Source organism: Ornithodoros turicata, chromosome 9 (genome assembly GCF_037126465.1).
Source record: "Ornithodoros turicata isolate Travis chromosome 9, ASM3712646v1, whole genome shotgun sequence".
Taxonomy (NCBI): domain Eukaryota; kingdom Metazoa; phylum Arthropoda; class Arachnida; order Ixodida; family Argasidae; genus Ornithodoros; species Ornithodoros turicata.
The window spans coordinates 17,206,158-17,231,219 of NC_088209.1; the positions used below are offsets into that span (position 1 = coordinate 17,206,158).

The 25,062-nt window shown below is 44.7% G+C and overlaps 1 protein-coding gene and 1 long non-coding RNA gene across 5 annotated transcripts; both read left to right on the top strand.

Annotated features, from left to right (window-relative positions):
* Positions 1-426: 426 nt before the first annotated feature.
* LOC135368230 (uncharacterized) lies at positions 427-1,437 on the top strand. The gene is made up of 2 exons (XR_010414723.1): positions 427-914; positions 1,259-1,437. It is a non-coding gene; the product is annotated as an uncharacterized LOC135368230 (long non-coding RNA).
* A 288-nt stretch (positions 1,438-1,725) lies between these two features.
* LOC135368227 (protein SCAI-like) lies at positions 1,726-23,160 on the top strand. Of its 4 annotated transcripts, none has more exons than XM_064601376.1 (14): positions 1,726-2,211; positions 2,518-2,613; positions 2,679-2,765; positions 3,079-3,292; positions 3,395-3,493; positions 6,865-7,017; positions 9,293-9,430; positions 11,880-12,084; positions 13,328-13,418; positions 14,453-14,607; positions 15,093-15,266; positions 16,465-16,565; positions 19,269-19,355; positions 21,380-23,160. In XM_064601376.1, exons 1-14 carry the CDS (start codon positions 2,015-2,017, stop codon positions 21,521-21,523), a joined length of 1,941 nt encoding a protein of 646 aa, XP_064457446.1. In that variant the 5' UTR covers positions 1,726-2,014; the 3' UTR covers positions 21,524-23,160. The 4 variants fall into 4 exon arrangements, with proteins under 4 accessions (XP_064457446.1, XP_064457447.1, XP_064457448.1 ...); XM_064601377.1 differs by having other exon boundaries at positions 9,311-9,430; XM_064601378.1 differs by lacking the exon at positions 19,269-19,355.
* Positions 23,161-25,062: the final 1,902 nt, after the last annotated feature.

A 25,062-nucleotide genomic window follows, 5' to 3' on the forward strand; every position in this document is an offset into this window, starting at 1 on the left:
TGGGAGTCGTATTCCTCTATCAGGAGAACGTTGTGGGCAAAATCCTACGAACACGAGTTCTTCTTATTTTTCCCACTCAGTACTTCATCTTCGTCCATGCATATATTTTTACGAAAAAAGGAAGTAAGGAAAAAGATTCTAGGACGCTCCGCAGCTTGCGCCTTTTCCCAGCAAAGTACAAGTGTAATATGCTTTCCGTGCAGGCAAAAACTCGAATTATCCGCTCGGTAGGTCCCAAAATGTAACCGCATTATCGCTACCCAGGCGTTTATCGGGTTTATCGCGACCCCGGCGGCGAGCATAAATTGACAGTCGCCGATTGCAGCGCCGCCGTTGGATGTCGACGCCACGATTGTCACGCGGAGAGCGCATCATACCACTGCCCACCACCACTGACTACCATCAGCCGCCGGCTCTAAAGCGAAACGCACCGCCTCGAAAATATTGTCGCCACCGGCGTGCCAGCTCGGAAGACCTCTCATTGGCTGCGCATTATATGTATAAATATTTGGATGCTCATTGGTCTAAAAAACTGGCGTCAGTTTCCTTCGCGCTGATTGGGCGAGAGTCATTTGAGTGAGGAGCGAGCATCCGAACGCGCGAACCGCTCAACGGAAGCAGTCGAACGGAGGAGAAAGAAGAACGACAGAGGAGACATCGCGTCTGTCCGGCCATGCGTGTTCTCTTGGACTGCAACCGTTGTGCACGCAGACGCTACGGGGTAGTTTGAGGGCTTTGAATGCTTTAGATTTAGATTGTGGCGAACTGCTAATGTGAGAACGGAATGGCACATCCACCCCATCATCACAACAGCGGGAAGACGAACATGACATGGAATCCGCCTGCACCTCCAAAGGACGCAGAAATCGTCAGAGAGGAAGTCTGCACTCTTTCCGACGTACTGCAGGTGAACGGTAAGACAAGTTTGATTACTTTTTTGTGACTGAAGGGAGTAATGCAGGTTTATCACGTTAAGTGTATTACGTACAGCATTTACGAGTCACTCGGTACGTTAGCGGCGTTTCATTGTGCAGTGCATTGCCGTAACTTGTACGTTTCTGATATGCCGTTAATCAAAATATGTGTGGTTATGCTAGTTGCCCCTCATGCGCGTCTCAGCCGTTCATTCACTGTGATCTACAAACATTCGTGACAAATGCCTTGGTGTTCAAATACGAAATCAAGATAGATTGCCTATCATAGCAGTGATTTTCGTGGAGAGTTACTGATCATCAATGTATTTTTTGTTTTGTTTTAGTTCTCCCGCAACCATCGGCAACAACGACGCACATAGCTCAGCATTGGCTTTTGAACGGCCCTTGGATGTCGAAGTACCAAAAGCTCCAGTGAAGCCTGTTACAAGACGTAAAAAGATATGTACTGTAGCTTTTTCGAGGCAGTTCCCGAGGACAAATAAAGTTGATTTGTCATACACCATTGCTTTTTGATTGTCTGCTTCGGGACAGCATGATCGTTGCTCTACAGCAAGACAACAAGCGCCGAAGACAAACGGACGAGTCTGGGGGGGTAGGGGGGACGAGAGGAGAGACAAAAAACCCGAGGAGAGAAGGGGAAGGAGGTTGGGAAAGGAGGTCGGTCTGCGCATGCGCACTGGGCCCGAGCTTTTTTCCCGCGCAGCAGCTCGGGGACGCTGTGAGTGGCTTCTCGAGATCACGTGGTTTGGGCGCCCGCCATTTTCCCTGGACCATTGCGTAAACGGCAGCTTCCGGCGGATGCTACCATCACCGATTTCCATTCCACAGCCCTCTCTGCCTCGCTGCTGATCGGTGGGTGCGCGGTAACTTTAGGCCTAGGGGATACAGCCTATTTTCTGTTACCGCTTAGCATGCATTGGTTTCCGGCACCAGAGAAGTAGCCGGTTACTTAGATACACCTTTGACATATGCGGTAGCGCAGTATCTGGAGGCTATAGGCCCTAGTGTAGCAGTCGCGAAGACACACGCGCGAGGCAGTGGGGACGAAATACGGGGCCGAGTAGGGGTGGGTCCATTTCATGCGGAGAGGAAGCGTATTGCACTACGACCGTCTTGACCCGGTAAAAAGACCTGCTTCTGGTGGACCGGAAGATTTGGGACAGCATGCTCCTCGAAGGATGGCCATTATGAGTGAGATCGAGGAACAGGAACGAAAAATAGTAAATGAATTTTGCCACTTGTTGGAGAAATCCAAACAGCTCTTCAATGGCCTCAGGTAGGCACTTACCAAACTTTCGCGTGCAAGGGGTTCTATGATTTGCATGATCCTATCGCGGTAAATACGGCCACACGGTACGGGGTTGTCTGTGGATTCAAAGAAGCAGGACCCTGAATGAACGCTTCCAAACAGTTGTTCACACGCCTCATGCGCTATGAGGCACCAAAAAAGTGACCGACCATTTACCTTGCATACAAACTAAGTATGATGTACTTAGTTTTCGCGCTATCGATGGCTAGGCCAAAGAGTGTTTCGACGCCCGCTGAGTTGTTCACTGTGCAATTGACGTGCTTACAATTTCAGAGATCTGCCGCAATATGGGCATAAGCAATGGCAAGCATATTTCGGTAGGACATTTGATGTATACACCAAGCTGTGGAAATTCCAGCAACAACATAGGTGAGCCGTGTTGCTCGACTTCCTCACATTACACTTGTCTTCACTGTGAACACGTTTGGTTTCAGGCAAGTCTTAGATGTAAAGTATGGATTAAAAAGATGGCAAATAGGAGAGATAGCCTCCAAGATAGGTCAACTCTATTACCATTACTAGTGAGTGTTAAATTTCATCATATTTAAGGGGGCACTAAAATGCGAAAACAACATGCTCTCAAATGAAAGTCCGTGTTTCAGTTAGCGTATAATGCGAGCCAAATTGGTTCACACGACGCTACAGTTTAGAAGAAAACTGTAAAAGAAAACTTTTGAATTATGATAACGCGTGTACGACGTTAGCGTAGCGTGTAACGTAATTTGGAGCGAACTTGTTTTTTGCATTTTAGTGCCCCTTTAAGGTGGTGTCTCGCGCACCGTCGCTTGGAACTCATTGACGTGACTTTGCGACTAATTAACGTGGCTTACGCAGCCTTCGTACCAGTGAAACAAACTACCTGAACGAAGCATTTTCATTTTACGCCGCAATCCGAGCGCGGGGCTACTATTCCAAAGCAAGCAAAGAGGAAAGCCTGCCCTACTCGCATCGTTCGGACCTCATGGTGAAAAAGTTACGCTACTATGCCAGGTTTATCGTCGTCTGCCTCCTGCTCAAAAAGATGAAGCTTGTGAGAGACCTTGTTCGGGTAAACATCGCTCTCTTTCCTTTCGTTTCTTTTTTTAATTGTAGTCTGTACTCATATTTTGTTCGATAGAGACCTAATAAAAGCTTTTTTTTTTTCCCCCAGGAACTTGCCAAACAGATAGATGACTATACTGCAACTTATGAGCCTGAGGATCAGCTAGAGTGGTCGCTCGTGCTCGGGGAGATCAAGTCGTTCATTGACGTAAGTTTTGAAAGCGCTCATCTTGATCGGGACTACGAGATACAGTGCTTGAGGACGCCATCACTTTGTACAGAAGCACCTCACGTGTTAAAAAGTATAGCTCCTACACTGGCTTGACACAACAAGAAAACAACATTTAATAACAAAGTGGCCGTCCGATTTTTCGGACTCTGCGGGGATCGCGCAAAAGTCAGAATAGTCGGGCGGTCCGAAAAAACGAATTTCGCTGCAAAATAACCTTTACTAAGCCCTAGTAGGTTGGATGCTTTCCTAACGCACTTCCAGCTCTGCCTGATAACATCAGCTTCTATTTACCAAGGCGACATTTCGTCAACGTACACTGTCAGAGGCAACACCGTCCGCAAGTCCGCTTCACCTAACGCATGTGTGCTTTAGGTGAAGCTCGCTTTACAGCGCTGTCGCGCGACTCGCGGGTGGACAGCACATGCTGGGCCGTTGGCCAAAAACGATGACGCAAAAGCGTTACGACATACCCCTTCTACTCGGAGGAATGGAGAATGAATGATCATCACTGCCTATTTTGTTGCCTCAATATTTTAGTTGGTTGATTTCTTTTGATACAAATTTCGGACGATACCAATATTTTCCGTCACCCCAAGAGAGAAATTCACTGGTCGGGCAAACAGAGTCCGAAATATTGAGCCACGGGGCTACACGGCGTTCCAAATTTTGGACGTTCTTATACATCAATTCTATGGGACCCACGGCCGTTCCGTGAACAAGTCCGGATAATCGAGCATGTCCGAAAAATCGGTCGACGACTGCAAACGTTTCGTCTCTCCTGTGACCGACATCATCAGTGCAACCACAGGGCAGAATGGGGGAAAGGGCCAGACAGGCTACTTAAGAAAGTCGGAGTAAAATCTGGGAAGTGGGCCACGGTTCGCGTTGGTGACAGCTGCGATTCTAAGAATTTTCGTGGGCCCTACCTGTGTTCTCTCTCGTCCAAGGGTCACCACGTTGTCGAAGTCAAAGCTGTGACAGGTGCTCGACAAGTTGTCTTGGATTTAGTCTCATTTGTGGCCCTTCCCACATCTTGTCTGTCTTCTTTGTGTCGGGTGCTTCACTTTCAACCGGTCTTGCCAATGTATGAGAGGCCACAGTCACGACGGAGTTCTGGTATCAGGTTTAAAAGCCTCGTCCCCAGGCCAAGCCCTTGTCCAGAACCAGACGCTTGATAAAGGAGGCTGGATGGTATCCTTTGATGTGGTGTCCCTGTTCAAGTCGCTGAAGCATGACTACAGAACGATGCCCTAAGTGCCCTGGTTTTCTGCTGCGGCATGTTCAAAATTCTGCGGCACAGACTTGTAACTTCTGCGATTTTCCACGGCAAGGAGTCAAGGACCGCTTGGAACAGGAAACACTTCGTTTTCTTGGATAATGTGGGAACAAGAAATATTTCATAAAATTACAGATTCAAAGCACTGTTGTGGCTCAGCATTACATACATGATATATCTTGTTGTTCTCCTCTGATGCGGTCTGTCGCCTGCAATAATTTTATACCTGCTGAAACATCTTTCAGCATCTACAGAGTTTATAGCAACTTTATAGGAAGGAGTTTACAATACATGCCCTGGAGATGTTACATCTGTAGGACACCCTTTTTTTTTGTTCCTGTGCTGTGGGCATTATTTAAGAGAACTTTTTAAAGGCAACCTCCAAAACATCAAATCAAAATCCCCCTGTGTCACTGCTCTGCTGCACATGAGAGGGACACCACCCCTTCCTCAGGTGAAGTATGCACAGCAAAGTTGGACTAACATTATTTTAAGCTAAACTACAATCAGTCTGTGTTGGTTCTGCAGCATGGGCAATTTCGTAAAGCAGGCTTCACCCCATGCAGGGAAGCGTCAGGTGAAGCCCGCTTTCGGGAGGTGTTAATTTTTGGCGAATTGTAGAATATTGGGTACTCTATTCGTGAATTGAATACTTCGAGTGAAGGAACACGATTCGAATTCAAGAACTCGAGTATCCGCACAATCCTAAAAATAAGCGATTCCATGAAATTCCGTGCCAGACTAAGGATTCCGCGGCGAATCCCAAATTCTGCGAAATTTCGCTGAAAGCCCGGGGCCCTAATGGTACCTCTCTCTTCTTGCGCATCGTTATCCATCGGTCGTTATTCTTCTACGATGTTGCCTCAAGCAGTGCCATCTCACATTCCAGGACGAGATAGAGTTGAAGGTTGTCCCGTGGGGAGTCCCATACCTGAAACTAATGCCAACCTCACCCGACCTCACCATGGAGTATGCCGAAGAAATTGTGTAGCAATGTTCGCCCTGTGCTATAAAGTGTTATCGCCGATACGTGGACAACACTTTTATAATCATCAACTGTCATCACGTTGGCGACTTCCACACCACATTGACAGTATCGAACCTTCAATTCAGTTTGTTTGTGAAGTTGGAACAGAATGACATACTACCTTTCCTGGACATGATGGTCCACCAAAGGGCACGCCCCCTCTGATGCCCTTATCTATTTTTTCTGAATGCCAGTGAAGCCAGCGGTGATGAAAAGGCGATGCAGGGAGCGAGGAGAGTTAACATTCTTCCACTTTGGTGCTGTCACCACACTCTTCGAAGCGCCACATGTGGAAGTGCATGTCCCCTATTAGCAGTGACATGCCCTCGTCATGCCTTCAGTATTATTGTAATGCTGGCTGATGGTATATGCCCTGTCCTTGAGTACCTTTCTCAACTGTTGTTGCTTTCTTGGGGATGTTGAAGAGAATCCTGGCCCGAGAAATGCTAAACAAACAGATCAGGATAACTCTAGCAGCTGTCGCATCCTTGCCCGGATGCCACAGTTGCAGACGAATTGCCGGGGGAGCGATTCTTGCAACCTTCAGGCATCACTTGGCTCCTGTGTTATTAGTGGGGGTATTAGGGGGGCTCCAAAGACATCCAATCAGCATCAGCATCATCAGACAAACGAAATATCCTTCTCCAGGGCCACAATCTTACTACTCACATTATCATCTTTAACATCTACTTTTGCCTGCTCTTGCATGTTATCAAGTCTGCCATCAACCTTCATCTGTTTCTCCTTTAGTAACAAAGCTTGCCCAGATTCAACCTTCTTTAACATGGATGAAATGCTAGACGTATAGCAGCGCATCATCTTGGCACAATATTGGACCAATATTGGCAATGTCGGCCCAATATTGGGCCAACATGTCGTGCCACTGGTTGCATTGTGTCAATAGACCCCCAGTTGTGCAGAGAGTTCATGCGGAACGTAGAGTGGTTTCGTAGACACTGCTTGTTCTCCCTGGTTTGCTTGGGAAACCCTTGCTTGAGGAACCAGAGTTTGTCATGTCCCTACATTTGCTTGTTTTCCTATTAGGCCGATAACCTGGTGAACGTGGTAGACCTGGATTCTTCTTCAATCGTGCTGTCGCACAGGCTGAGCCCTCTGAACGTACCCCCAATGGAGAAGGTGCCTGCAACCCACCTCAGTCTTCAAGAGATACTTATTGTTGGGAACTGTTGTGACCAGGTGAAAATCCAATGTATTTTTTTCAATTTTTTTGCCTTGTAGGCTACTGCTGCGATGCTGTGGACTTAAGTAGTTGCATCGTATGTTGAAGCTTGCTTTGCAGTTAATGGTTGTCTGTGCAAATCTTTATTTGCCATGTAGCAGCTTTCCTTGCGTAGAACTCTCCGCATGCTCATGCTCTTCTGAGCGTTGCGCTATCTACTGATTTTGGAAGCCTGGGAACACTGGATATGGTTCTATCATCCTAGTGCAATCAGAATGAACAGTCTCACTAAGACTGCTTTTCAGGTTTGATGCAACTAAGGTCAGTTAATGAATTGCATTGTGCCGCACAGTATTTCCATTATTATTTATTTTCCTTTTAATTGTACAACTGAATTACATGTATAATTTAGCCCGGTGTCAGTCACCGTTCCAAGTGTTCCTGTAATATTTTTCACAGTGCAAGCAGCGAGCTGAATGAGTACAGGTTGTAAGCACAATCATTTAAGCTGTTGACTCGATTAGGCTAATGTTTGTTGGAAACAGTTCAGCATTATTACAGGTGTATATCTGCAGAATGATCTGCAGTGCACTCAAATTCAGTCAAGTTTTTGTCCTCTTTGGAAATGGGACTGTGAGATGGGAAAGCATCTTTTTTTCAGTGGCATTCAGATTGCAAACAATTGTTACCTGTGCTTGAGGGTGTCGAGGCACAGTTGGGGATGGGGGTGGGGTCTGTGACTGGTGGGAAGTACAGTGCTGGACAAAAGTTTATGGAACGCGCGAGCAGTGTATTCGAGATGTAATTGGTAAATGTAAATTAGTCTTCTTGGTTTGCCTTGCAGGCAGAATTCACGAATAATAGGTAATAAAATCATATCTGTGCCACAGTCCGCTGGCATGAGAAACGTTGCCTTGACCGTGGACATTGTTCTCTTTTGCTTCCTAAATGGCTCCAACATTTGCATTTGTATGAAATTGAGGGAAAAAGTTCAGTGCAGAAATTGGAGGTGAAACTTTGAGATCTGCAGTGTACCGCAGTTGATATGTATTGTTACATCTAGTGCATGTGCTACTTGTGTGTGCAACGTGTGTTACCCCCATGATTTATCTGGATTGGTCACACGGCATATCTTTTGATTGCCTCGAAGTACACATACCAAGGGTATGTGTCAGTAGATGGAATATTCCTTAGCAAGCTACCTTGCCTTTGGCATAGATTCCTTACCTGCTGCTTTTGTGGTACGTTTCCCATAAATTTGTGGCGAGCCTGAAATTTGTGTTTGCTCTCTTAGCGACTGTCAGGCATCCGTGCATGCTTTTATGAGAAGTTTGAACTCAAGTTGGAAAGTAGAACGCCTTTGACGCAGAGGAGATAATGTTCAAACTTTAGTGAAGGGCTTCAGATGATGCTACCTTATGGTCTACATTACACGATGTGCATGAAGGACTGCAGAAATGATCGCACTAGGAGTGGATTTACTGGTTGGAGTTGTACAAGGTGGGCAGCCCTACTGTGAGAACTGGTAACTTTGTTTCGAGCACCAAATGTGAGGAATAATTAACTAACAAATGATCATATTGTGATCTACTTAACTTATAGTAAAGTTAATTGTTGAATAAGTGGTCAATGATCAAATTAATGAGGTGGGAGATCCCTCATCGATATAAGGGAGCCAGCAAATCGTAAACGACAAAGTACTTCATGCAAATTTTTATATTTTACGTGAATTTTATATTTTATGGAGCAGAAACCTTTGTCGAAAGAGAAGGAATTAATAGTTTGGCCACTTAACCTCGATAATTACCTGTTAATCGCGCAATATTTGCAACACCATTGGTTGGTCTCTAAAAGTGCTTTCCACAGTCATACGTGTATATTGTGGTTCTCCTGGGTGGGCACTCTGGCTCATTCTTAGCTTGGGAAAGTTGCACTGTATTTGACGATCTTTCTGGAAAAGCAGGGGCTCAGCAATTGACCGGTAATAGTAATTTGAGCAAGTACTCTTAACTAGTTTCCCGTCAACAAAAAGTTTCTACATTTCTGGGTATCTGCTAGTATCTGCTAGTATCTGCTAGTATCTGCTAGTATCTGCTGGTATCTGCTGGTATCTGCTGGGTATCCGATGCCCATCACAACTAGTTGTGTACGATGCACGAGTCGTTATTATGAGAAAATATACCGTAAATGTGAGAGTTTTACCATGAAAGCAGCAGCTATTGAGTAGGCTAGAACGAGTTTCTATCGTCGAAGGGGTAACACGTTGCTTTTCTCCTGCTGGTTGTGACGCAGCTGCTGGACGTTCCTCAGGTGAAGTTCAGCGAGCTGACCCTGGACATGTTCCGAATGCTGCAGACATTGGAGAGAGAGCCCCAGGAAGACACCACACAACTATACGATGCCTCTCCTGCACCAGGGCGCGTGCCATTTGTAAGTGAGGGCCCCTCACACTCTGGGCCAACCTCTAGCTCTTCGGGATAGAATGACCGTGAACCCCTCCTCTAGGAGCACTGTCTAGAGATCCAGTAGTACGATAAAAAAGAAAGTAAGGAAGACAACAGCTGAATTGAATGGAAAGAACACGGCAAAAAGAAACTGTTTAGAGGCTGGAGCACAAGTCGCGAAGGAATAATGAAGCCAATAGCTATAAAACAAATACAAGCAAATAGCTGTAGAGTATAACCTCTCCGGATACATATGCATCCCATGTACGGATGTAAACTTGTGCATACACAATATATTCATAATATGGAGCTGCGTTCACTTTGTTCTTTGCTCCCTCTGAAGCCATCTTGTACAGGGTGTTTATTTTTATCCTTTACAGAACTTTTATGAAACAGCTATCAGAATAGCGCAGATGTCGTTTTTGCAGTCGAGTTAGATAGCCAGATGGACATCCTCTGGAAGAAAGTGTGCAGCTACAAGATGACTAATTTCACTCGGCACCCATTTCAACTGAAAGGGTGAAGGTCGGTCACGTGATTTGAAACGATGGAGATGATTGGTGTAGGTGTCAATCTAATCAATCAGTTGGTGTAGGTGCCAATCTGCGTAGGTGCCGAGATAAACCGCTTTCCAGCCCAGATAAGCCCCTGTCGATGTAGATGAGTTCCTCGAGGCACGCTTTTTTGTTTTCTTGCCGTTTTCATACCAAAATTCAGCGATGGGCATTTCTCGGCACGCGCTCTTTTCTTGGATTTTTACAAAATGGAATGGCTTTCAACAAGGATTGTCCTCCGTGTCTGCTGTCTCACTTTTGCCCAAAAATCCCGAATTAAAGAGCTAATTAATGCATTTTAGGTAATCTTGTAGGTACATACTCTCTTCCAGAGGATGTCCGACTTGCCGTATAACTCAATTACAAAAACGACTTCTGTGCTGTTCTCATAGCTTTTTAATAAAAATTCTGTGAAGGATAAAAATAAATACAGTGTATATTCAGTATTGGAAGGAACACTGATTATAGAGTTTGTATGCAACCCAGAAGAATAAATTATGGAATTATGTGCTTCAGTATCTTAAAAAAATTCGAATATTTGCGCATGCTCATGGAACATACAAGCAGACGAACACAACAAAAGTGTCCCTAAGAACATGGAAGATGCAATTGATAAACCTATCAATTCATATATTGATTGATATCTACCATATTTACTTGCATAATTTGTGCCCGTTACATTTAGTTTAGCCCGAAAAATGACAAGAAACAGTTTTTGCACACAAACGCACAAGAGTTTTCGCGCACGGATATTTGGCACACGCGTCTCAGCGACCGCGGCGAATGCTTTTCGCAACGCCGTCAGTGCTGCCAAAGTTATTGCGGGGCTTTTGTTTGATTTGCGCACACTTTCGGGCGATGGTCCATCACCACGATGGAAGATATTGTCATTCGAACTACAAAACGCGGAAAGAAACGCTGGACAAACACGCTATGGCAAACCATACAGCACAACCTGACAAAGTTGGTGAACATAGAGTGCTTTATCCGTTGTCAAGTGCGACTACCTTCGTCTTCCAGCAGCGTTGCAACATCTCGGTGCACGAGAGAACTGATGTTCTGAGGCTGGAACAACATAGAAGGGACAATCACAAACAAGGCCCCAAGCTTGTGTTTGTGATTATCCCTTCTATGTTGCTCCAGCCTCAGAACATCAGTTCTCTCATGTTCAACATTTGCCGCTTGCGTCGATCCCCGTCGTATGAATGTGTGTATGCGTGTGCAAAAATGTAAGAGTGAAAGGAGGATGAGTGAGAGAGAGTGACTGGTTTGTCCCTTCAGATGACGCATCCTGGAAGTCGCTGGGAAGGCGTGTTAGCCTAGCTCAATTGGGAGAGCCCTGGACCGGTAATCCAGAAGATGTGGGTTCGAGTCCTGCAGCTGGCTAACCTTCTCAGTGACTTTCATCTTTCTCGATGCATTTCACCGGTAGATGAGCGGTAGTGGGCGGGCACTTTGCCTTCCGACCGTCGGTGGTTGCGCAGTGTTTGGGTACTTGGGTACTTCTTTGGGTACTTCTTTGGGTACTTCTTTGGCGCCTGCGCGACGCGGTGATAACGTCAATATTGCCTCTGCTGAGAGCCTATACAACCGGCATACTAAATTTTTTTAATTTGCGCCGTTTCAATAGCATAATGAACGTTCCCGAGCAATTCGCGCACCCCCGACTTCTCGGACCCTTTTTGGGGAGAAAAATTGTGCGAGTTGTGCGAGAAAATACGGTAATCACTTTTCTGACGAGAAAACTACTCCGGTAGATTGTCGGCCGATGCCGACCATAGCGGTAGATTGGTTTCATAATTGTAAGCACGTTTTACTATTACGTATTGCGTACGTGTTACGTACACCACGTAATGCAAAGTGTTTATCTTGTTTGTGCAGCCTGAAAATGGAAGTGGGGAGCTCGGCACTGGTGGAAGGCCAGGAAAGCGTGAGAATCCACATAAATACCTGCTATATAAACCGACCTTCAGCCAGCTCTTTGTGTTCCTCGCCTCCGGTTTCAAGGAGCTTCCACCAAATGGCGTTCTGCTCCTCTACCTGTCTGCGGATGGCTGCTTCCCCAACGTGAAGCATCCAGACGATGGTAGGTCCAGACGTAACTCAGTATGGAAGTCATCATGGAAGCTTTGTGGTGGAGTCTGAACTGAATTGCTCAGTTCATGTCAAGTATTTACGTGCATATTTGACGTGCTCGCATAAATGGCATACCCAGAACTGGGTCACCGAAATGTGGCTGCCGTACAATACTAGCATATGCCACCGATTGTAACGCGCGTATCTACAAACTGACTAGATGCTGACTCGAAGGCACAGATAAAAGAATTGAAGGCAGAATACCGCTCACCATACCAGAGTCAGAAAAGAAAATAGCATGCAAGAAGTTCATCCAAAACTCAACTGAACTGTGAAAGTCACATCACTAAATCTGAGACTGTGCTAAACATGATCTTCAAGTCAGTCTTGTTTAATTCACTCATGCTATGGATTCCCACCGAGGCCGTAGCATGTTGAAATAAATAAATGAAATTATGATTGCTTGATCATCACAAGCACGGTCTGTCAGTGGCGCCATTAGGGGGGTCCGGACCGTTCTGGGTGACGCGCTTCACCAGTACCTCTCTCTCTCTCTGTATGGCGACATGAGGAATGCTCTGCGAGCACATTATTTTTTTTCTGACTGTGGTATGACATTACGTGTTGCGTACCGTTTGGTACGGAAGGTAATACATTATGGGGGAAGGTGACGGAAAGAGCTCCCGCACCGGATGACGCGGAGCCACGGGGGAGAAGTAAGGAGAGCGAACTCCGCCACAGTGACGTTGAGAAAGCGTCTGCCTTAATTCCACAAATTCTCAGTGCGGCGCTCTGTTTCCATGGTAGACTAACTCCCCTAATCTTGCGCCTTGGTAATACATTTTTTCATCTATGCAAATGCGTCCGATACGTACATTGAAATAGTTTGAAGACTAAACATGATGTTTGTGTGTCAGGGAAGATTCACCTCTTTTACTTCTTTAATTTCATTTTTTCTAAATGGTGTTTCCGTTCACATAAGAAACAACTTCTTCTGGCACTGTTGAACCTGCATAAAATTGCTTCAGAAGTCTCTGAAAGTGCCCCTCAGAGCCACCACTTGCGAAGTGAGGGATAACTGCACCTCTCTTTGGATTGTTATGCCATCATTGACTGAGCAGGAGAACCCCAACAGAGAGGATAAACAGTAGAGGACAAACAGCGCCGTCTGTCCTCGTCTAATGTGTTAATCTGTAGTTCCTTCCTGACGTCTTGTTAGCCTTTCACATTTCTTTGCTTTCAATATTTTTCAGTGGGATACGATTACGGAGGTGTGGCAACTAATAGCAAACGTGAACCTGAACATTCGAACAAGAGGAGCATTCAGCTGAAAGACATGCATTGGTATGTTCTAAAGTGATGATGACATGGGAATATGTTAAACATTGTTATGTTTCGTGCCACATATGCCATGATTCCATTTCATCTGTTCGATATTTATGGTAAAATGCATCACTTGAATGGGGCCACCTAAACTTGAAGACTTAAGACACTGGGCGTTGTGCTAGCTGTGGCTACAAAACACATCACATTACCGCACGCATCACGGCACGTCCCCACGGAAAGATAGGCGCAGCACGCTTACGACTAGGGTGTGATATCAACGTGTCACATTGTTGTGGGTAGCGACACAGATGTGCTGTGTGATGTGAGTGCAAGACAGATATAAAAGAAAAATTGGCAACTTTCGAGTGAGACGGGTCATTTAGCTTTACTTCTGCGGGGTGCTAACATCTGCAAAAAATGCAACAAAACTTCGGCTATCGGTTTGCAAAGACCACAATGGGACAGACCCCATCTTGTATTTTGATAGCATAATCAAGGCACGTAATGACTGCCAAGAAATTCACCTTGTGGGTCTGCACATGTTCTGTAAATAGAGCCTGAAGTTTTTGGGTTTTACCCGATTCTCCCCCGAATTTGCACCCCGAATTGAGGGTTGCCTCTTTAGGGTGAAACCAGACTTTTATCTGGCAAATTGCCCTCACTGGGATGTCTGTAGGAATGCACCAACTTACTTGTTTGGCAGAAAAATGCAGTTACATCACCGTTTGTACCAAACCGCTACAGTTAGTTTGAATAACTGAGCCCGATTTCTCCCCGATTTTAGCGTAATGGGAAGTTTTTTCACCAGAATTCGCACGAATTTAGTGCACATGTTTATTTACCCCCCGAATTTAGAAAAAAATATTTCCCGAAAACTTCAGGCTCTATCTATAAACGGCTAGCTTTCCAAGTGAACCTCTCATATTTTCTCTCTCTCTCCCTCCCTTCTCTCTCTCCCCTTCATGTCACTGCTATACGTACTAACAAAGTCCAACTTCTTTTCTTTTTCCTCTACCCTGTCGTCATAATTGTTCTCCACTAACCCCACGCAGCCTTTATCCGGGTGACCTGTACCCGTACACGCGGAAGCCCCTTTTTCTCATTGTGGACAGCGACAACAGCCACGCATTTCAGCATGTTCCACGTTTCTTCGGGCAGCCCTTGGTGGCGCTAATGTCCCCCGAAGACCTTCCTCCTGCCTTTCACGGTAATCGTGCTTGTTGATCGGGTGTCGTTCTAACATTTGCACGGCTGATGACCTGTGTGTCTTTGTCTTTGATTTCTCTAATACTTGCTGGTGCTTGCGATTGGGAAAATATATAATTGTAGCACATAATGTTAAGCTGCTACGTCCATGACTAACGCTGTACTAAAACCCTAAAGTCTGGTTTTTGCTTCAGGAGCTGTAAAACTGGGTAAAATCGGGACACTTAGGCAAGTTTTGTTACCGGGATATTTTTAAGGATTTTACTTAAACTGACAGTAACTCAAATCGAGCGAGTAAAAATGTGTTTTACTGAGCTTAATGCTGAAACTCGGGAGACCGTTCATGCAGTCCCACTTCGCACAGTATGGGATGCACCGTGAGCCCGCTGTTGTGAAGTGTTTCTAGAGCATGACCCCGTGCTGCACCATTTAGAGAAAGCTAGAAGCCTCCTTGTAAGAAGACAACTCTCTTATCTTGTACCCTAGATCAGCAACACAAAGGCAACCTGTTAACGTTGTTCCTGCACAGTCCATTGACCGCGCTCTGCTTCATCTGTCATGTGGTTGATGTGCCAGTCTCTCTGTGGGAGAAAGCTCACTGTCACCTGAACCGTTTCATGGCAGAGGCCAGTCGAGTGCTCATTCGCTCTCGCAGCATAGGTACGTTGCTTTTCTAAGCTGTGTGCTGTCAAGTGCCCATTTTTCTCTCGGGGTTTTTGACACAAGGAATCGTCCTGCTTCGCCAGGAGGCGTTGGACACAAAAAAGTGTAATCGTTAATTTGAGAATGCTCCCTTTCTCTACCACAAGTGTTCTGTGCGGAAACGTTTCGTGCTCTCCTGACTCGACACACCTCCCTCGACAGTGCTGTCACTGCTTTAGTCACCTTTGAGACTCCAGAGAAGACTGTATACCATGAACAACATTGTGGATTGTAGGTGCAGCAAAACCTTGTTAAAAACGTACCAGCGAAAGCCGTAGTTACGCTTTAAAAGTGCTCGAGCCGAGTCCCCGCCGCGGGTGCCATTAAACCTAATGCATTCAATAACCGCTGAGGCCGCAGTGGTTTTTCGCATACTCTTACTATTTTCTAGGGGTGTGCGAATCTGCATATTTGCAGTCGAATTGAATATCAAATCTAATGAAGGAAAAAAAAATGTCGAATACTGAATCGCTTATGTTTTCCGCCGGATTTTTACCCCCAAAATATGTAAAAAAATATTTCACGAAAACTTTAGACCCTAATCATAATTAGGGCCTGACTTTTTCGGGTTTTATGTTTGGCCAAATTCGGGGGTTAAACATCGGGTGATATTTTTGAAAATTCGGGTGTATTCGGGTTAAATCCCCTTACGGCATATTCTGTCGTCAGGAATTCAGGTGTATTCGGGTATTTTTTTTTTTTGTTTAATAAAAATTTGTCTTAACGTGGAACTAATGTTTAGCAATGTTATCAAACTTTATTTTAATGCACGCTTATGAGTGTGCCACACGACCCGGATGTTTTCGGGTAGATTCGGGTTAAACCCGAATTTTACAGATTTCGTTCGGGGGGGGGGGGGGGGGGTAAATATCGGGTGGATACGGGTTTAGCCCGAAAAAGTCAGGCCCTAATCATAATGTATGTACAGCAAAATGGCAGCCCATACTGATATTTTGCAGGGATGCTTCTGTCTATGTGTCTGCGAATGCAGCACGTTGGAAGTCCAACACATCCTGAATTTTGTAGTCCATGTGTCACCCACTCTATGAGGTGTCACTGTGTTCACATTTAGCTTTGGGGCTTCCCTACATTGCACAAAAACATTGCTTATATTCACACTGGGGTTAAATAAACTTGTCGATGCTATTTCTTCTAGATCCTGCATACTTGCAGTTCTATGGGGATGACTTCCTGCGGTTGCTGATGCTTAGGTTCGTTTTCTGTCACATTGTCCTGAAATTACATCGAATGTTCAAGGTGAGATGCTGCCTTATCAATAACTGCATGCACTGAGTGCTCTCTGAAGTATGCAAACATGCTTTGTTACATTTTTGTGTCCCCGACAATGTACAAATTCAAACACTTACGGAATTTAAGTGAGTAAATACAAAAGAAAATGTGTGTGAACCAGGGTGTCAAATCGCAAAAAATACAGGTTCGGTTCCGGTTCGGCCACGCCAAAAATCAAACTGGTTTGCAAACCGGTTCTGCATTGACGTTTTTAGTGCTCAGGTATACCCTTTAGAGAGAGAAAGGAGAAATGCATGAACACAAATAGCATCCATGCTGATGAAGCGGTGTAGCCTTGCTACTTTCTATTCCCAAAATCTCTTCTTTCACATGCACAGTGAGAGCAAGATACACTTAAACGTAGCCTTTTAAGATGGACAGCATTTTACATAGATGTCTGTACTTGCTGGTACACAGCATTTGCAGCGTGAATCAATCTGAAACCGTACTGAAGCTTGTCGAAAATAAGCCTCCTCCCTCGCCTCCTCCCTCAAGAGTAGATGGCGCAGCGCGTGCGTGCGGCTCTGGCCGCGGCACTCACAAGGACAACTGCGTTTAACATCTAGGTGAAATTTTATGAAATCTGTGCTATGGAGACCAGTGTGTCCTTGTTTGCGGATTGAGAGGCACTTGAACTCTTATGCTGACTTCTTTTATGTCTGAACCGTTTTGTTACGAACCGGTTACCGCTATTATATTTCTTCCGGTTCTGCTCCGGTTCGGGTTCAACAGTGTCATGAAAATTTCGGTTCTGGTATGTACGGTTTTCGGTTCGGATTCGGGATCGGTTTGACACCCTGCTGTTTACACAAAGTGTGGCACATGAAGACACTGACTTCTACAGTGATGGCTTTCTTGCAAGTATATATTTTGCAGTATTTGCATTGTTAAAGTTAGCGGAGATGGCAGCCATGTACAGGTACTGGCTTGTATGGCTGGCTTATTCAACTACATTTAAGCCATTTGGTGCTGTAACCTGTGCTCATGTTTTCAGTTCAGCTGAGTTTTGTTACTGAATATTGATGCGTTCTAGGGAGACAAAATGAAAGCAAAAGTGATATGAAAATATCAGGAAAAAGATATTCCTGCTGCTTCAAGTACTGACGCTTCAAGTACTGACGCAAAGAGGTGTTAGCCTGTGTCGTGTTTGACACGATACAGGCATGAAAGAGCTCCCATTTTAAGTAGAGGTCAAGGGGAAGGGCTTCCTGCTCTACTTGAACAGCAAAAATTTGGCAGGAGGTTTCTCCTGTGCATTCACTGTGATCTCACTAGCAAAACTCTGCTGTGCTACAGTCGTTGACCATTGTTTCAGACTTAAATGGTGCATTATGTCAATCAAATATCAGAAGTTCCATTCACATGCACAGATTCATCATGCTTACATTTTTTTTTTCTCAGTCCGCTTACCCTATTTAATTGAATATATAACACTCTTTAAGCCCAAATGCATAGCTCAAAAAGGAAAAAAAAAAAAAAAATGGGTATGTTACCCGTGTATTTTTGTTTTATGTTTTTTTCAGAAACAAGGTTGTTATAATTGTGTTTTATTTTGGAAACTGTAAAGCAGTCTAGCAATATTGGGTGGAAATTTCCACCCAAAACAGGTTTTTGGGTAGGGTTTGAAAGAACAAGTACTATGTAGTCGTGTTCAACATAATAAGGAAAAGAAATTTAATCCAACTACTTACGCAGTTGGAGATAAGGACACGCAATAGCACGCCAGGAGAAATACTGTGGCGCCACTACGCCCTATCAGTAAGGGAGCGCACTTTCTGCCGCTGCGTAGTGTCACACGGCGAGTCTTAACAGCCAGCACGCAGAAGCGAAGTGAATATGATGGATTACATTATCTGGCACAGCGAGAGGGTATGACCTCTTTGCGTCCAGCCATACTGTAATAATTTATTAATATTATTATTATTTAAGTATTATTTTGAGAGCTGACAGACCGGATCTCTTACTTCTTAAGTTGAACGTGACTATATGGTGTCCATCCTAGCCGTATACCCAACACTGTGGTTTGCACCGTGCCTTAAGGTGCAGCTCGCATCAGAGATAACTTGAACGCCATTCCGGCCTGCGCACCCTAGTGGTGCTATGGTTAGAGGGGTGACCCTCGTTATGAAGGCGTTGGGCACGTTAAGTAGCTGCTCTCTCTCCTTCTCGGGTGCTCCAAGTTTCGTGCTCCTGGAGCAGCTGTTAACTGGCACTTGGACACGCTCGCCGTGCTGCTGTTATTCCCTTTCTCTTTTTACTACTCACTCTGCTCTCCTGCCGCCCCATGTCCTGCGTTCTCTTTCTTTTGTTTCGTGGAGAGGAGGAAAGAGGTCACTTGACTGAGCACGATACCCTTTTCTGGTGCACTCTCCAAAACCTGGGGCGCGAAGAGGTCACTCACGTATGACAGTACGAGCGTAACCACTTAACTTATCGGCATGCCTTACGAGCCGAGCAGAGCACGTATTCGTGACCACCATCATGCTAGCGACGCTGATGAGTCTGTGCAAAAAAAAAAAAAACTGAAATTTTCCCCCTGAGTCTGAATGACTGGTCAGCAACAGTGCAAATAGTCTGCACTAACCGGCATGGCCACTACACTGGTGCACATATTCTTCTCCTTGCACATTTTTCCCTCCCTGCCTGTTTCCATGTCTTGGACCTGCATAGATGAAGTATTCAATGGGGGAGCCCGAGAATGTGTATCAGAGGACATCCCAGGGGACGACGGGCACACCACCCTACCAGTCCATACCGGTACTTTCACCCTCTCTTACAAACTTCACCCTCTTTCCCTCTTCACCTCTTCCCTCACATTTTGGTCAAGCCTTTCATCTGTCCTTCTCTCCCCTTTGTGCATGAGTAGGTTCTGGGAATCATTTGCTTTGACAGTTGAAGGGCATTGTTCATGCCCTTGGACGCATGTTCACCTGCAACTCTTTAATATTTGAGATATTTAAAGGAGCAAGGAAGAGATATTTGGCATAGCTTGAAACCGGTGATGGGGGAATTCTTGAAGTGCCAAAAAGTGCCTGTGCACTGCTGACGATGACACAATTAAGGCCGAAACAGCTATCAATTGCTGGTGTGGCGATGTTTGAGTGCTTATGAAATCAAGGACTCGAGTGATATACTTGAAGTACATTTCATATTGTGTGGTTTGTACTCTACATAAGAGTACTTTAATGGTAGTACTTTTTTTAGTGCATTTTTGTCAAGTACTGAAAAACCCAAGCAGGATTCCAGGCAGCAATCGTACCGTACCAAAAATTAACTTTCGATAGGCTTGCAATGTTGGCAAGGACCTACTACGTTAACATTCCTTTAGTTAAAAGTTTGTAATCCAAAGACACTTGCACGTTATGACACTGCAATCAGCAGCATGATGACTTGAGTTTGTCTTTTCAGTTCTCCTAATGCATGACCCTAGTGATTTTGCAATGTGTGATTAGTTTTTAGGGGTTACATGAAGTAAAAGTAACAGTCTGAAAGGCATGTTTTTGTTTTGAATTTTTACGTTTTACCGTTTTTAATTGGCCACATGGATTACATTGCTGCATGACATCTTATTTTTAAAAATGAAACGAAGTTTGCATAGTGCTTTATTTTCTTTATTTCCTCAAATCCTTTCAAAACATGCAACATTTCAGAAAAGAGCAAGGGATGCTCCTATTGACTTGTGCCTTTTTTTGTTTTGTCTGAAATTTCCTTGCACATCAGCGCAAAGATTAGCACCAGAACACTGTGCACTAACTAGACAGGAGAGTCACCGACCCTGAATTGATCAGGATACGAAACAATTTTGCGCAATCACAGCACAGCTAATTGCTTGTGTGCTTGTAAACACAAATTATGCCACCTGATTCAGTTCATATTCAAGAGTAACAGCAGGGTTATACAAGGAGAAACCAGCACGGCTTTATAGCTTCAAGACACTTGCCAAAAATAATTGCTAAAGTTTTGCTAACAGAGCAAGGCGTAACTACCAGATAGTAAAATGCAAAATCGTACAAATTAACTTGACTGTGAACTCCAACGCCTTAAAGTACTTTGCTTAGCGCTTTGTACTTAACGCATTGCACAATGCTCTGCAGCCAGAAACGAAAAATTTGTGGAGGGGTCCTTCACTGCTCCTTTAATATCCGATTAATAGGAACGCAAAGTGAGATAGGGTACATAACAGTATGCCGTACTCTTAAAAGCTCTCACTTCTCAGCATGTACACTAGCACATTTCAGCCACTATCCTTCTTACCAAAAGAAAAACCATGGGATTGTAGATGTCTTGGAACATTCCACGATTAACGTGCGTTGTGCCAACACCACCTAGATAGAGAAAGCCTGCTTACTCGTCGACATGACCTAACAACTAAGAGTCATCCAATCAGGATCGTGTTTTCAAAGGCGGTAGCCAATCAAGAACGAGCTTTCAGCGGTCCTAGCCACGGAGACAAACCACCGTCGTCTGCGAGCAGTGATGGAACGTCCCCGCGTACTGAATGGGGAAACTTTAAATTAAAGCTCAGAGCGGTCCCATATCTTTCTCTAGACTGATATTCCGGAAAACATGTATCACTTTCTGTCTACAGATTCCAAGTTGGCTGCAATCATTTCCAAGTTCTTGAATTCGCAGAACGGCTAATCGCAATAGCGGACGAATTCTGACTATACACGTCCACGTTGCGGAGGAGAGAGAGGAGGCGATAAGCAGGCCTTCTGTACCTAGATGGCGTCGGTTGTGCTGTCTGTGTTTGTCTCAGTTACACGCAAATCTTTTTGCAGGGCTCCAACTACCTTCCACGCTCACATCCTCCGATCCCCGAAAGCGAAGTGCTCGATCATCCGGCGCTACAGCGTACCGTTCTGGAGTTGGCCAGTGTCCTGGATGTCCGTTCCCTATTTTCCGAGCTGGACGAGGCCGACTGACGTGCAGTCATGTTCACCTTGGCCTGAGATATAGTGACTGTAGCAATGTGCTCCAAGATCTTTCATCTCTGCACCGTAGATGCATTATTCCGAAATTGAACTTCACAGACGTCATGCCTTCAAGCCGCCCTTCACCTCCCGTCGACAGGGTGTGCTGGAAACGGAAATTGTGTCGAGGCTCGGAAGAGGTCTTCGTAGAGGTGGAGCCCCCGAGCGACGGGCACGAAATTGGAGCTCTCCGGGTGTTGGTCCACACGAGAGCTGCTGATTGTGTCGCATTTTAAAGCGAGGCGTGAAATTATGACAGCGTGAAAAAGATAATTATTAGACGAAAATAGCGAAGACTGTTTGTGGCATGGTGAGAACGTTGTTCTGAAGTGTTGGCTGGTTGTCCCACCATGCCTTTACATGTACAGTTTGGCCTCTATGTAGCAAAGATATATATAGAAAAGTGACACTCTAGCTTCTCCTCAAGATATTTGCAAAATTATCAAGTTATTGAATGCGACGCAAGGTTTCTTGCTGACTGGGTCAGTCTCTGGTAGTAATTAAGAAAATAACTTTAGCTAGTTAGTTTTCGGCAACCACATTTCGAACGCGCTGTATTGCAAGGTTTTTCACGCGCGAGTGCCATAGTGTCGAGGCTTCAAGTACCCTGCCAATTTTTCCAAAACAGGAATTCCATGAATTTTGCCATTTCATCCACAGCCAGGAATGCCTTACTCTAATTCCCACTATGCTGTTGGGTCCCACTTGAAATCCTCTTATCTAAGACATGGTGTAACTGCCTGGACAGTACAAGCACTACAACATTTTGTTTTTAGAGTGGCATTGATTCTGCTTTTTACTAAGTTACTATAACATGGTAACTGCAGCTGTAACTGGTTAGGTTAGGTTGGGTTGGGTTAGGTTAGGTTAGGTTAGGTTATTTGTGCACTGACTGTACCCATGACTGGACTAGATGCAGCACCAGCTCCCATGACATAGTGGTTAGGATAATCTCTTTCCACGCTGCGGGTGACGTGGGTTCAAATCCCTGCACCGGCTGTGCTGTCTGAGGTTTTCCCTAGGTTTTCAAACAGACTTCCCAGAGGAATGTCAGCACGGTTCCTCTTGAAGTCTGCCCAGGATGCAGGATACAAACCCCCCTGTCCCCCACTCCTTTCTGCTGTCCTCTCCACGCCACTCAAAGCCACAGTTGCTTTGCGGTGCTAACAGAATTAATAAATAAACTAGTCATTTATTTGCTCTGAAAGCATGAGCTGCTTCCTACCTAGCAGCATGTGATGGCCATTATGCTGAGCGTTTTGAGCTGAGCTTCCTGGTGTTCTACTAGAAGTGATCTGTCCCTGCCAAAACACACACACATTCGCGTGGAACATATTTGGTGTTGAAATGCACCGTATTGCAGTGCTGGTCTGTTACACTAAATGCACGGCTTTAAGCGTTCAATTTGTAACGCTATTATGCACTATTTACGTGCAACTAAATTGGAAAATTCGGATATTTTGTTACATTGAGGTCGAACTGTACGTGCCTTTGTTTAATACCTTGTTCACTAGTCATTTTTGTCTGTTGTGTTACGCATAAATTACAAATTGCTTTCTAGTCATCGTTATAAATATTGCATCATGTGGCATGGTTCCATTCGTTGGCAACTTTGCAACCGTTTGTTGCTGGCATGCCATTATTTGTACTGTGATATTATCCTTCAGGAAAGTTTTCAAAGGAAACCTACATGTGCAATCCTTATCATTTTCTCTTTAGGCACCCTTATTTTTGCTGTGTAGGGGATTCCCGTTGCCTAGTCATCTGCATAGAATATTCGTTCCGTGTCTCAAGAAAAGTAGTCCACCACAATATGTAGTGGATGGAGAGACTGGCTGTTTTACATTTTTTACATTTTACTTTATTTACATGCTAGCATAGATAATTTTGCTGCAAGCAACAACGCTCTACGCAAATTTTTACGTAGCGTTTGCCATCAGTTTCAGTTCATATTCACGAGGAAGCATCAAATGAGCCGGACCCAAAAACTAGCTAAAAGTGCCAGTCAAAACAGTTACTTCATTTTTATTGCCTCCAAATGGTGAGACGGGTTAAATTTGCAATGGACTAGACAAATACTTCATCAAATGCCAAATGTCTTTGTCAAATATAAGTTAATGTACCGCGCTTTATGCCAGGTATCCCTTACCATGAGTGTGTCCAGCATTTTTTTTTTTCCAGGGGAGGGCAAATTGTCCACCAGTAGACACTAGGCCTTTGAACGATGAATCGAAACCTCTGATATGCGGAGGATATGGTAGGTTAGATTTGGATTATTACGAAGACCTATGAGTATCAGACGTGATGACCTGCGAGTAAAGGATGTTTGTTTCTTTTTCTTCTATTGTGGACACACACAGAATTTTATTCTGGTCACCTCTCCGAAGACAGTGCCACAAATTTTTTCTTAAGTCAACATATCGAATTGTGGCTGGCTAGGAATTGTTCAGAATGTGTCCACGCTTCCTTCACCCTCTATTTCACCCTCCTATTTCACCCTCCTATTTCACCCTCCTATTTCACCCTCTTATTTCACCCTCTTATTTCACCCTCTATTTCACCCTCTATTTCACCCTCTATTTCCATAGTAGCTGTACACAAGTGCGCAAACCTTGATTGAGGTACAAAATGGGGTGGGGTGACTGTTTCTGAAAAGGGAGAACATATTTTTGCTTGTCTTTTAAGTAATTTGTCTTTCCGCATACTCGTGAATGTAGTGTGAACGCCATTTTTTACAGCATAGGTTTATTTAAGTTTTTGTGTTTATCAGTCTGGGTGCATACTCCTGTCTGCGTGCACGATAAATTTTTAATGTCACCAACACGTGCATCAGAAGTTGTTACCTGTTAAATACACTTTATTGCAGCCTTCTCTCTGAACAACACACATGCATACCAAAAGCTGCATCTGAAAAGCTTGTGTGAGGGTCATATTTAACGTTAACATCATCTAATCAATGTCCAGTAGACGTAAGCATACTTCAATGCTCTAAGCGTATCGGAAGAAGCAGAGCAACTGTTTGGCTTACAATCATGCGACATGATGCACAAGTACCTAAATATTTTGGTTGGTTCTAGTGCATGCACAGTTCTGTTTGGGTGCGGCAGGATGGCAAGGACATTATCCGCTTATCTGTTAAAGGGGGATTAAATGACTTTGGGGTCTGCTGTCTCTTTAAAGGGAACTGCTGTTACTTTGACACGGAACACAAAAGGAACAGTATTCATCCATTGCATCATTCATGATTTAAGATACGAAAAGAAAAAAAACGCAAGTTTTCGCTTTCCCTCTCCATCTCAAGTGGCTCTCATTGGTCTCCTGAAACGATTTGTCCAATCGTCGCAAGAGGTCCTTTGGGGGGAGGCCCCCTCCGCATTGTTGCGCTTCTTGAGAAGGAGAGGGAAAATGTAGGTTGCGGTTTCTTTCCTGTTCCTGAATCCTGTTCTTTTTATGCCGATGAACCGTAAGCTTCATTACACAACGAGAAATTT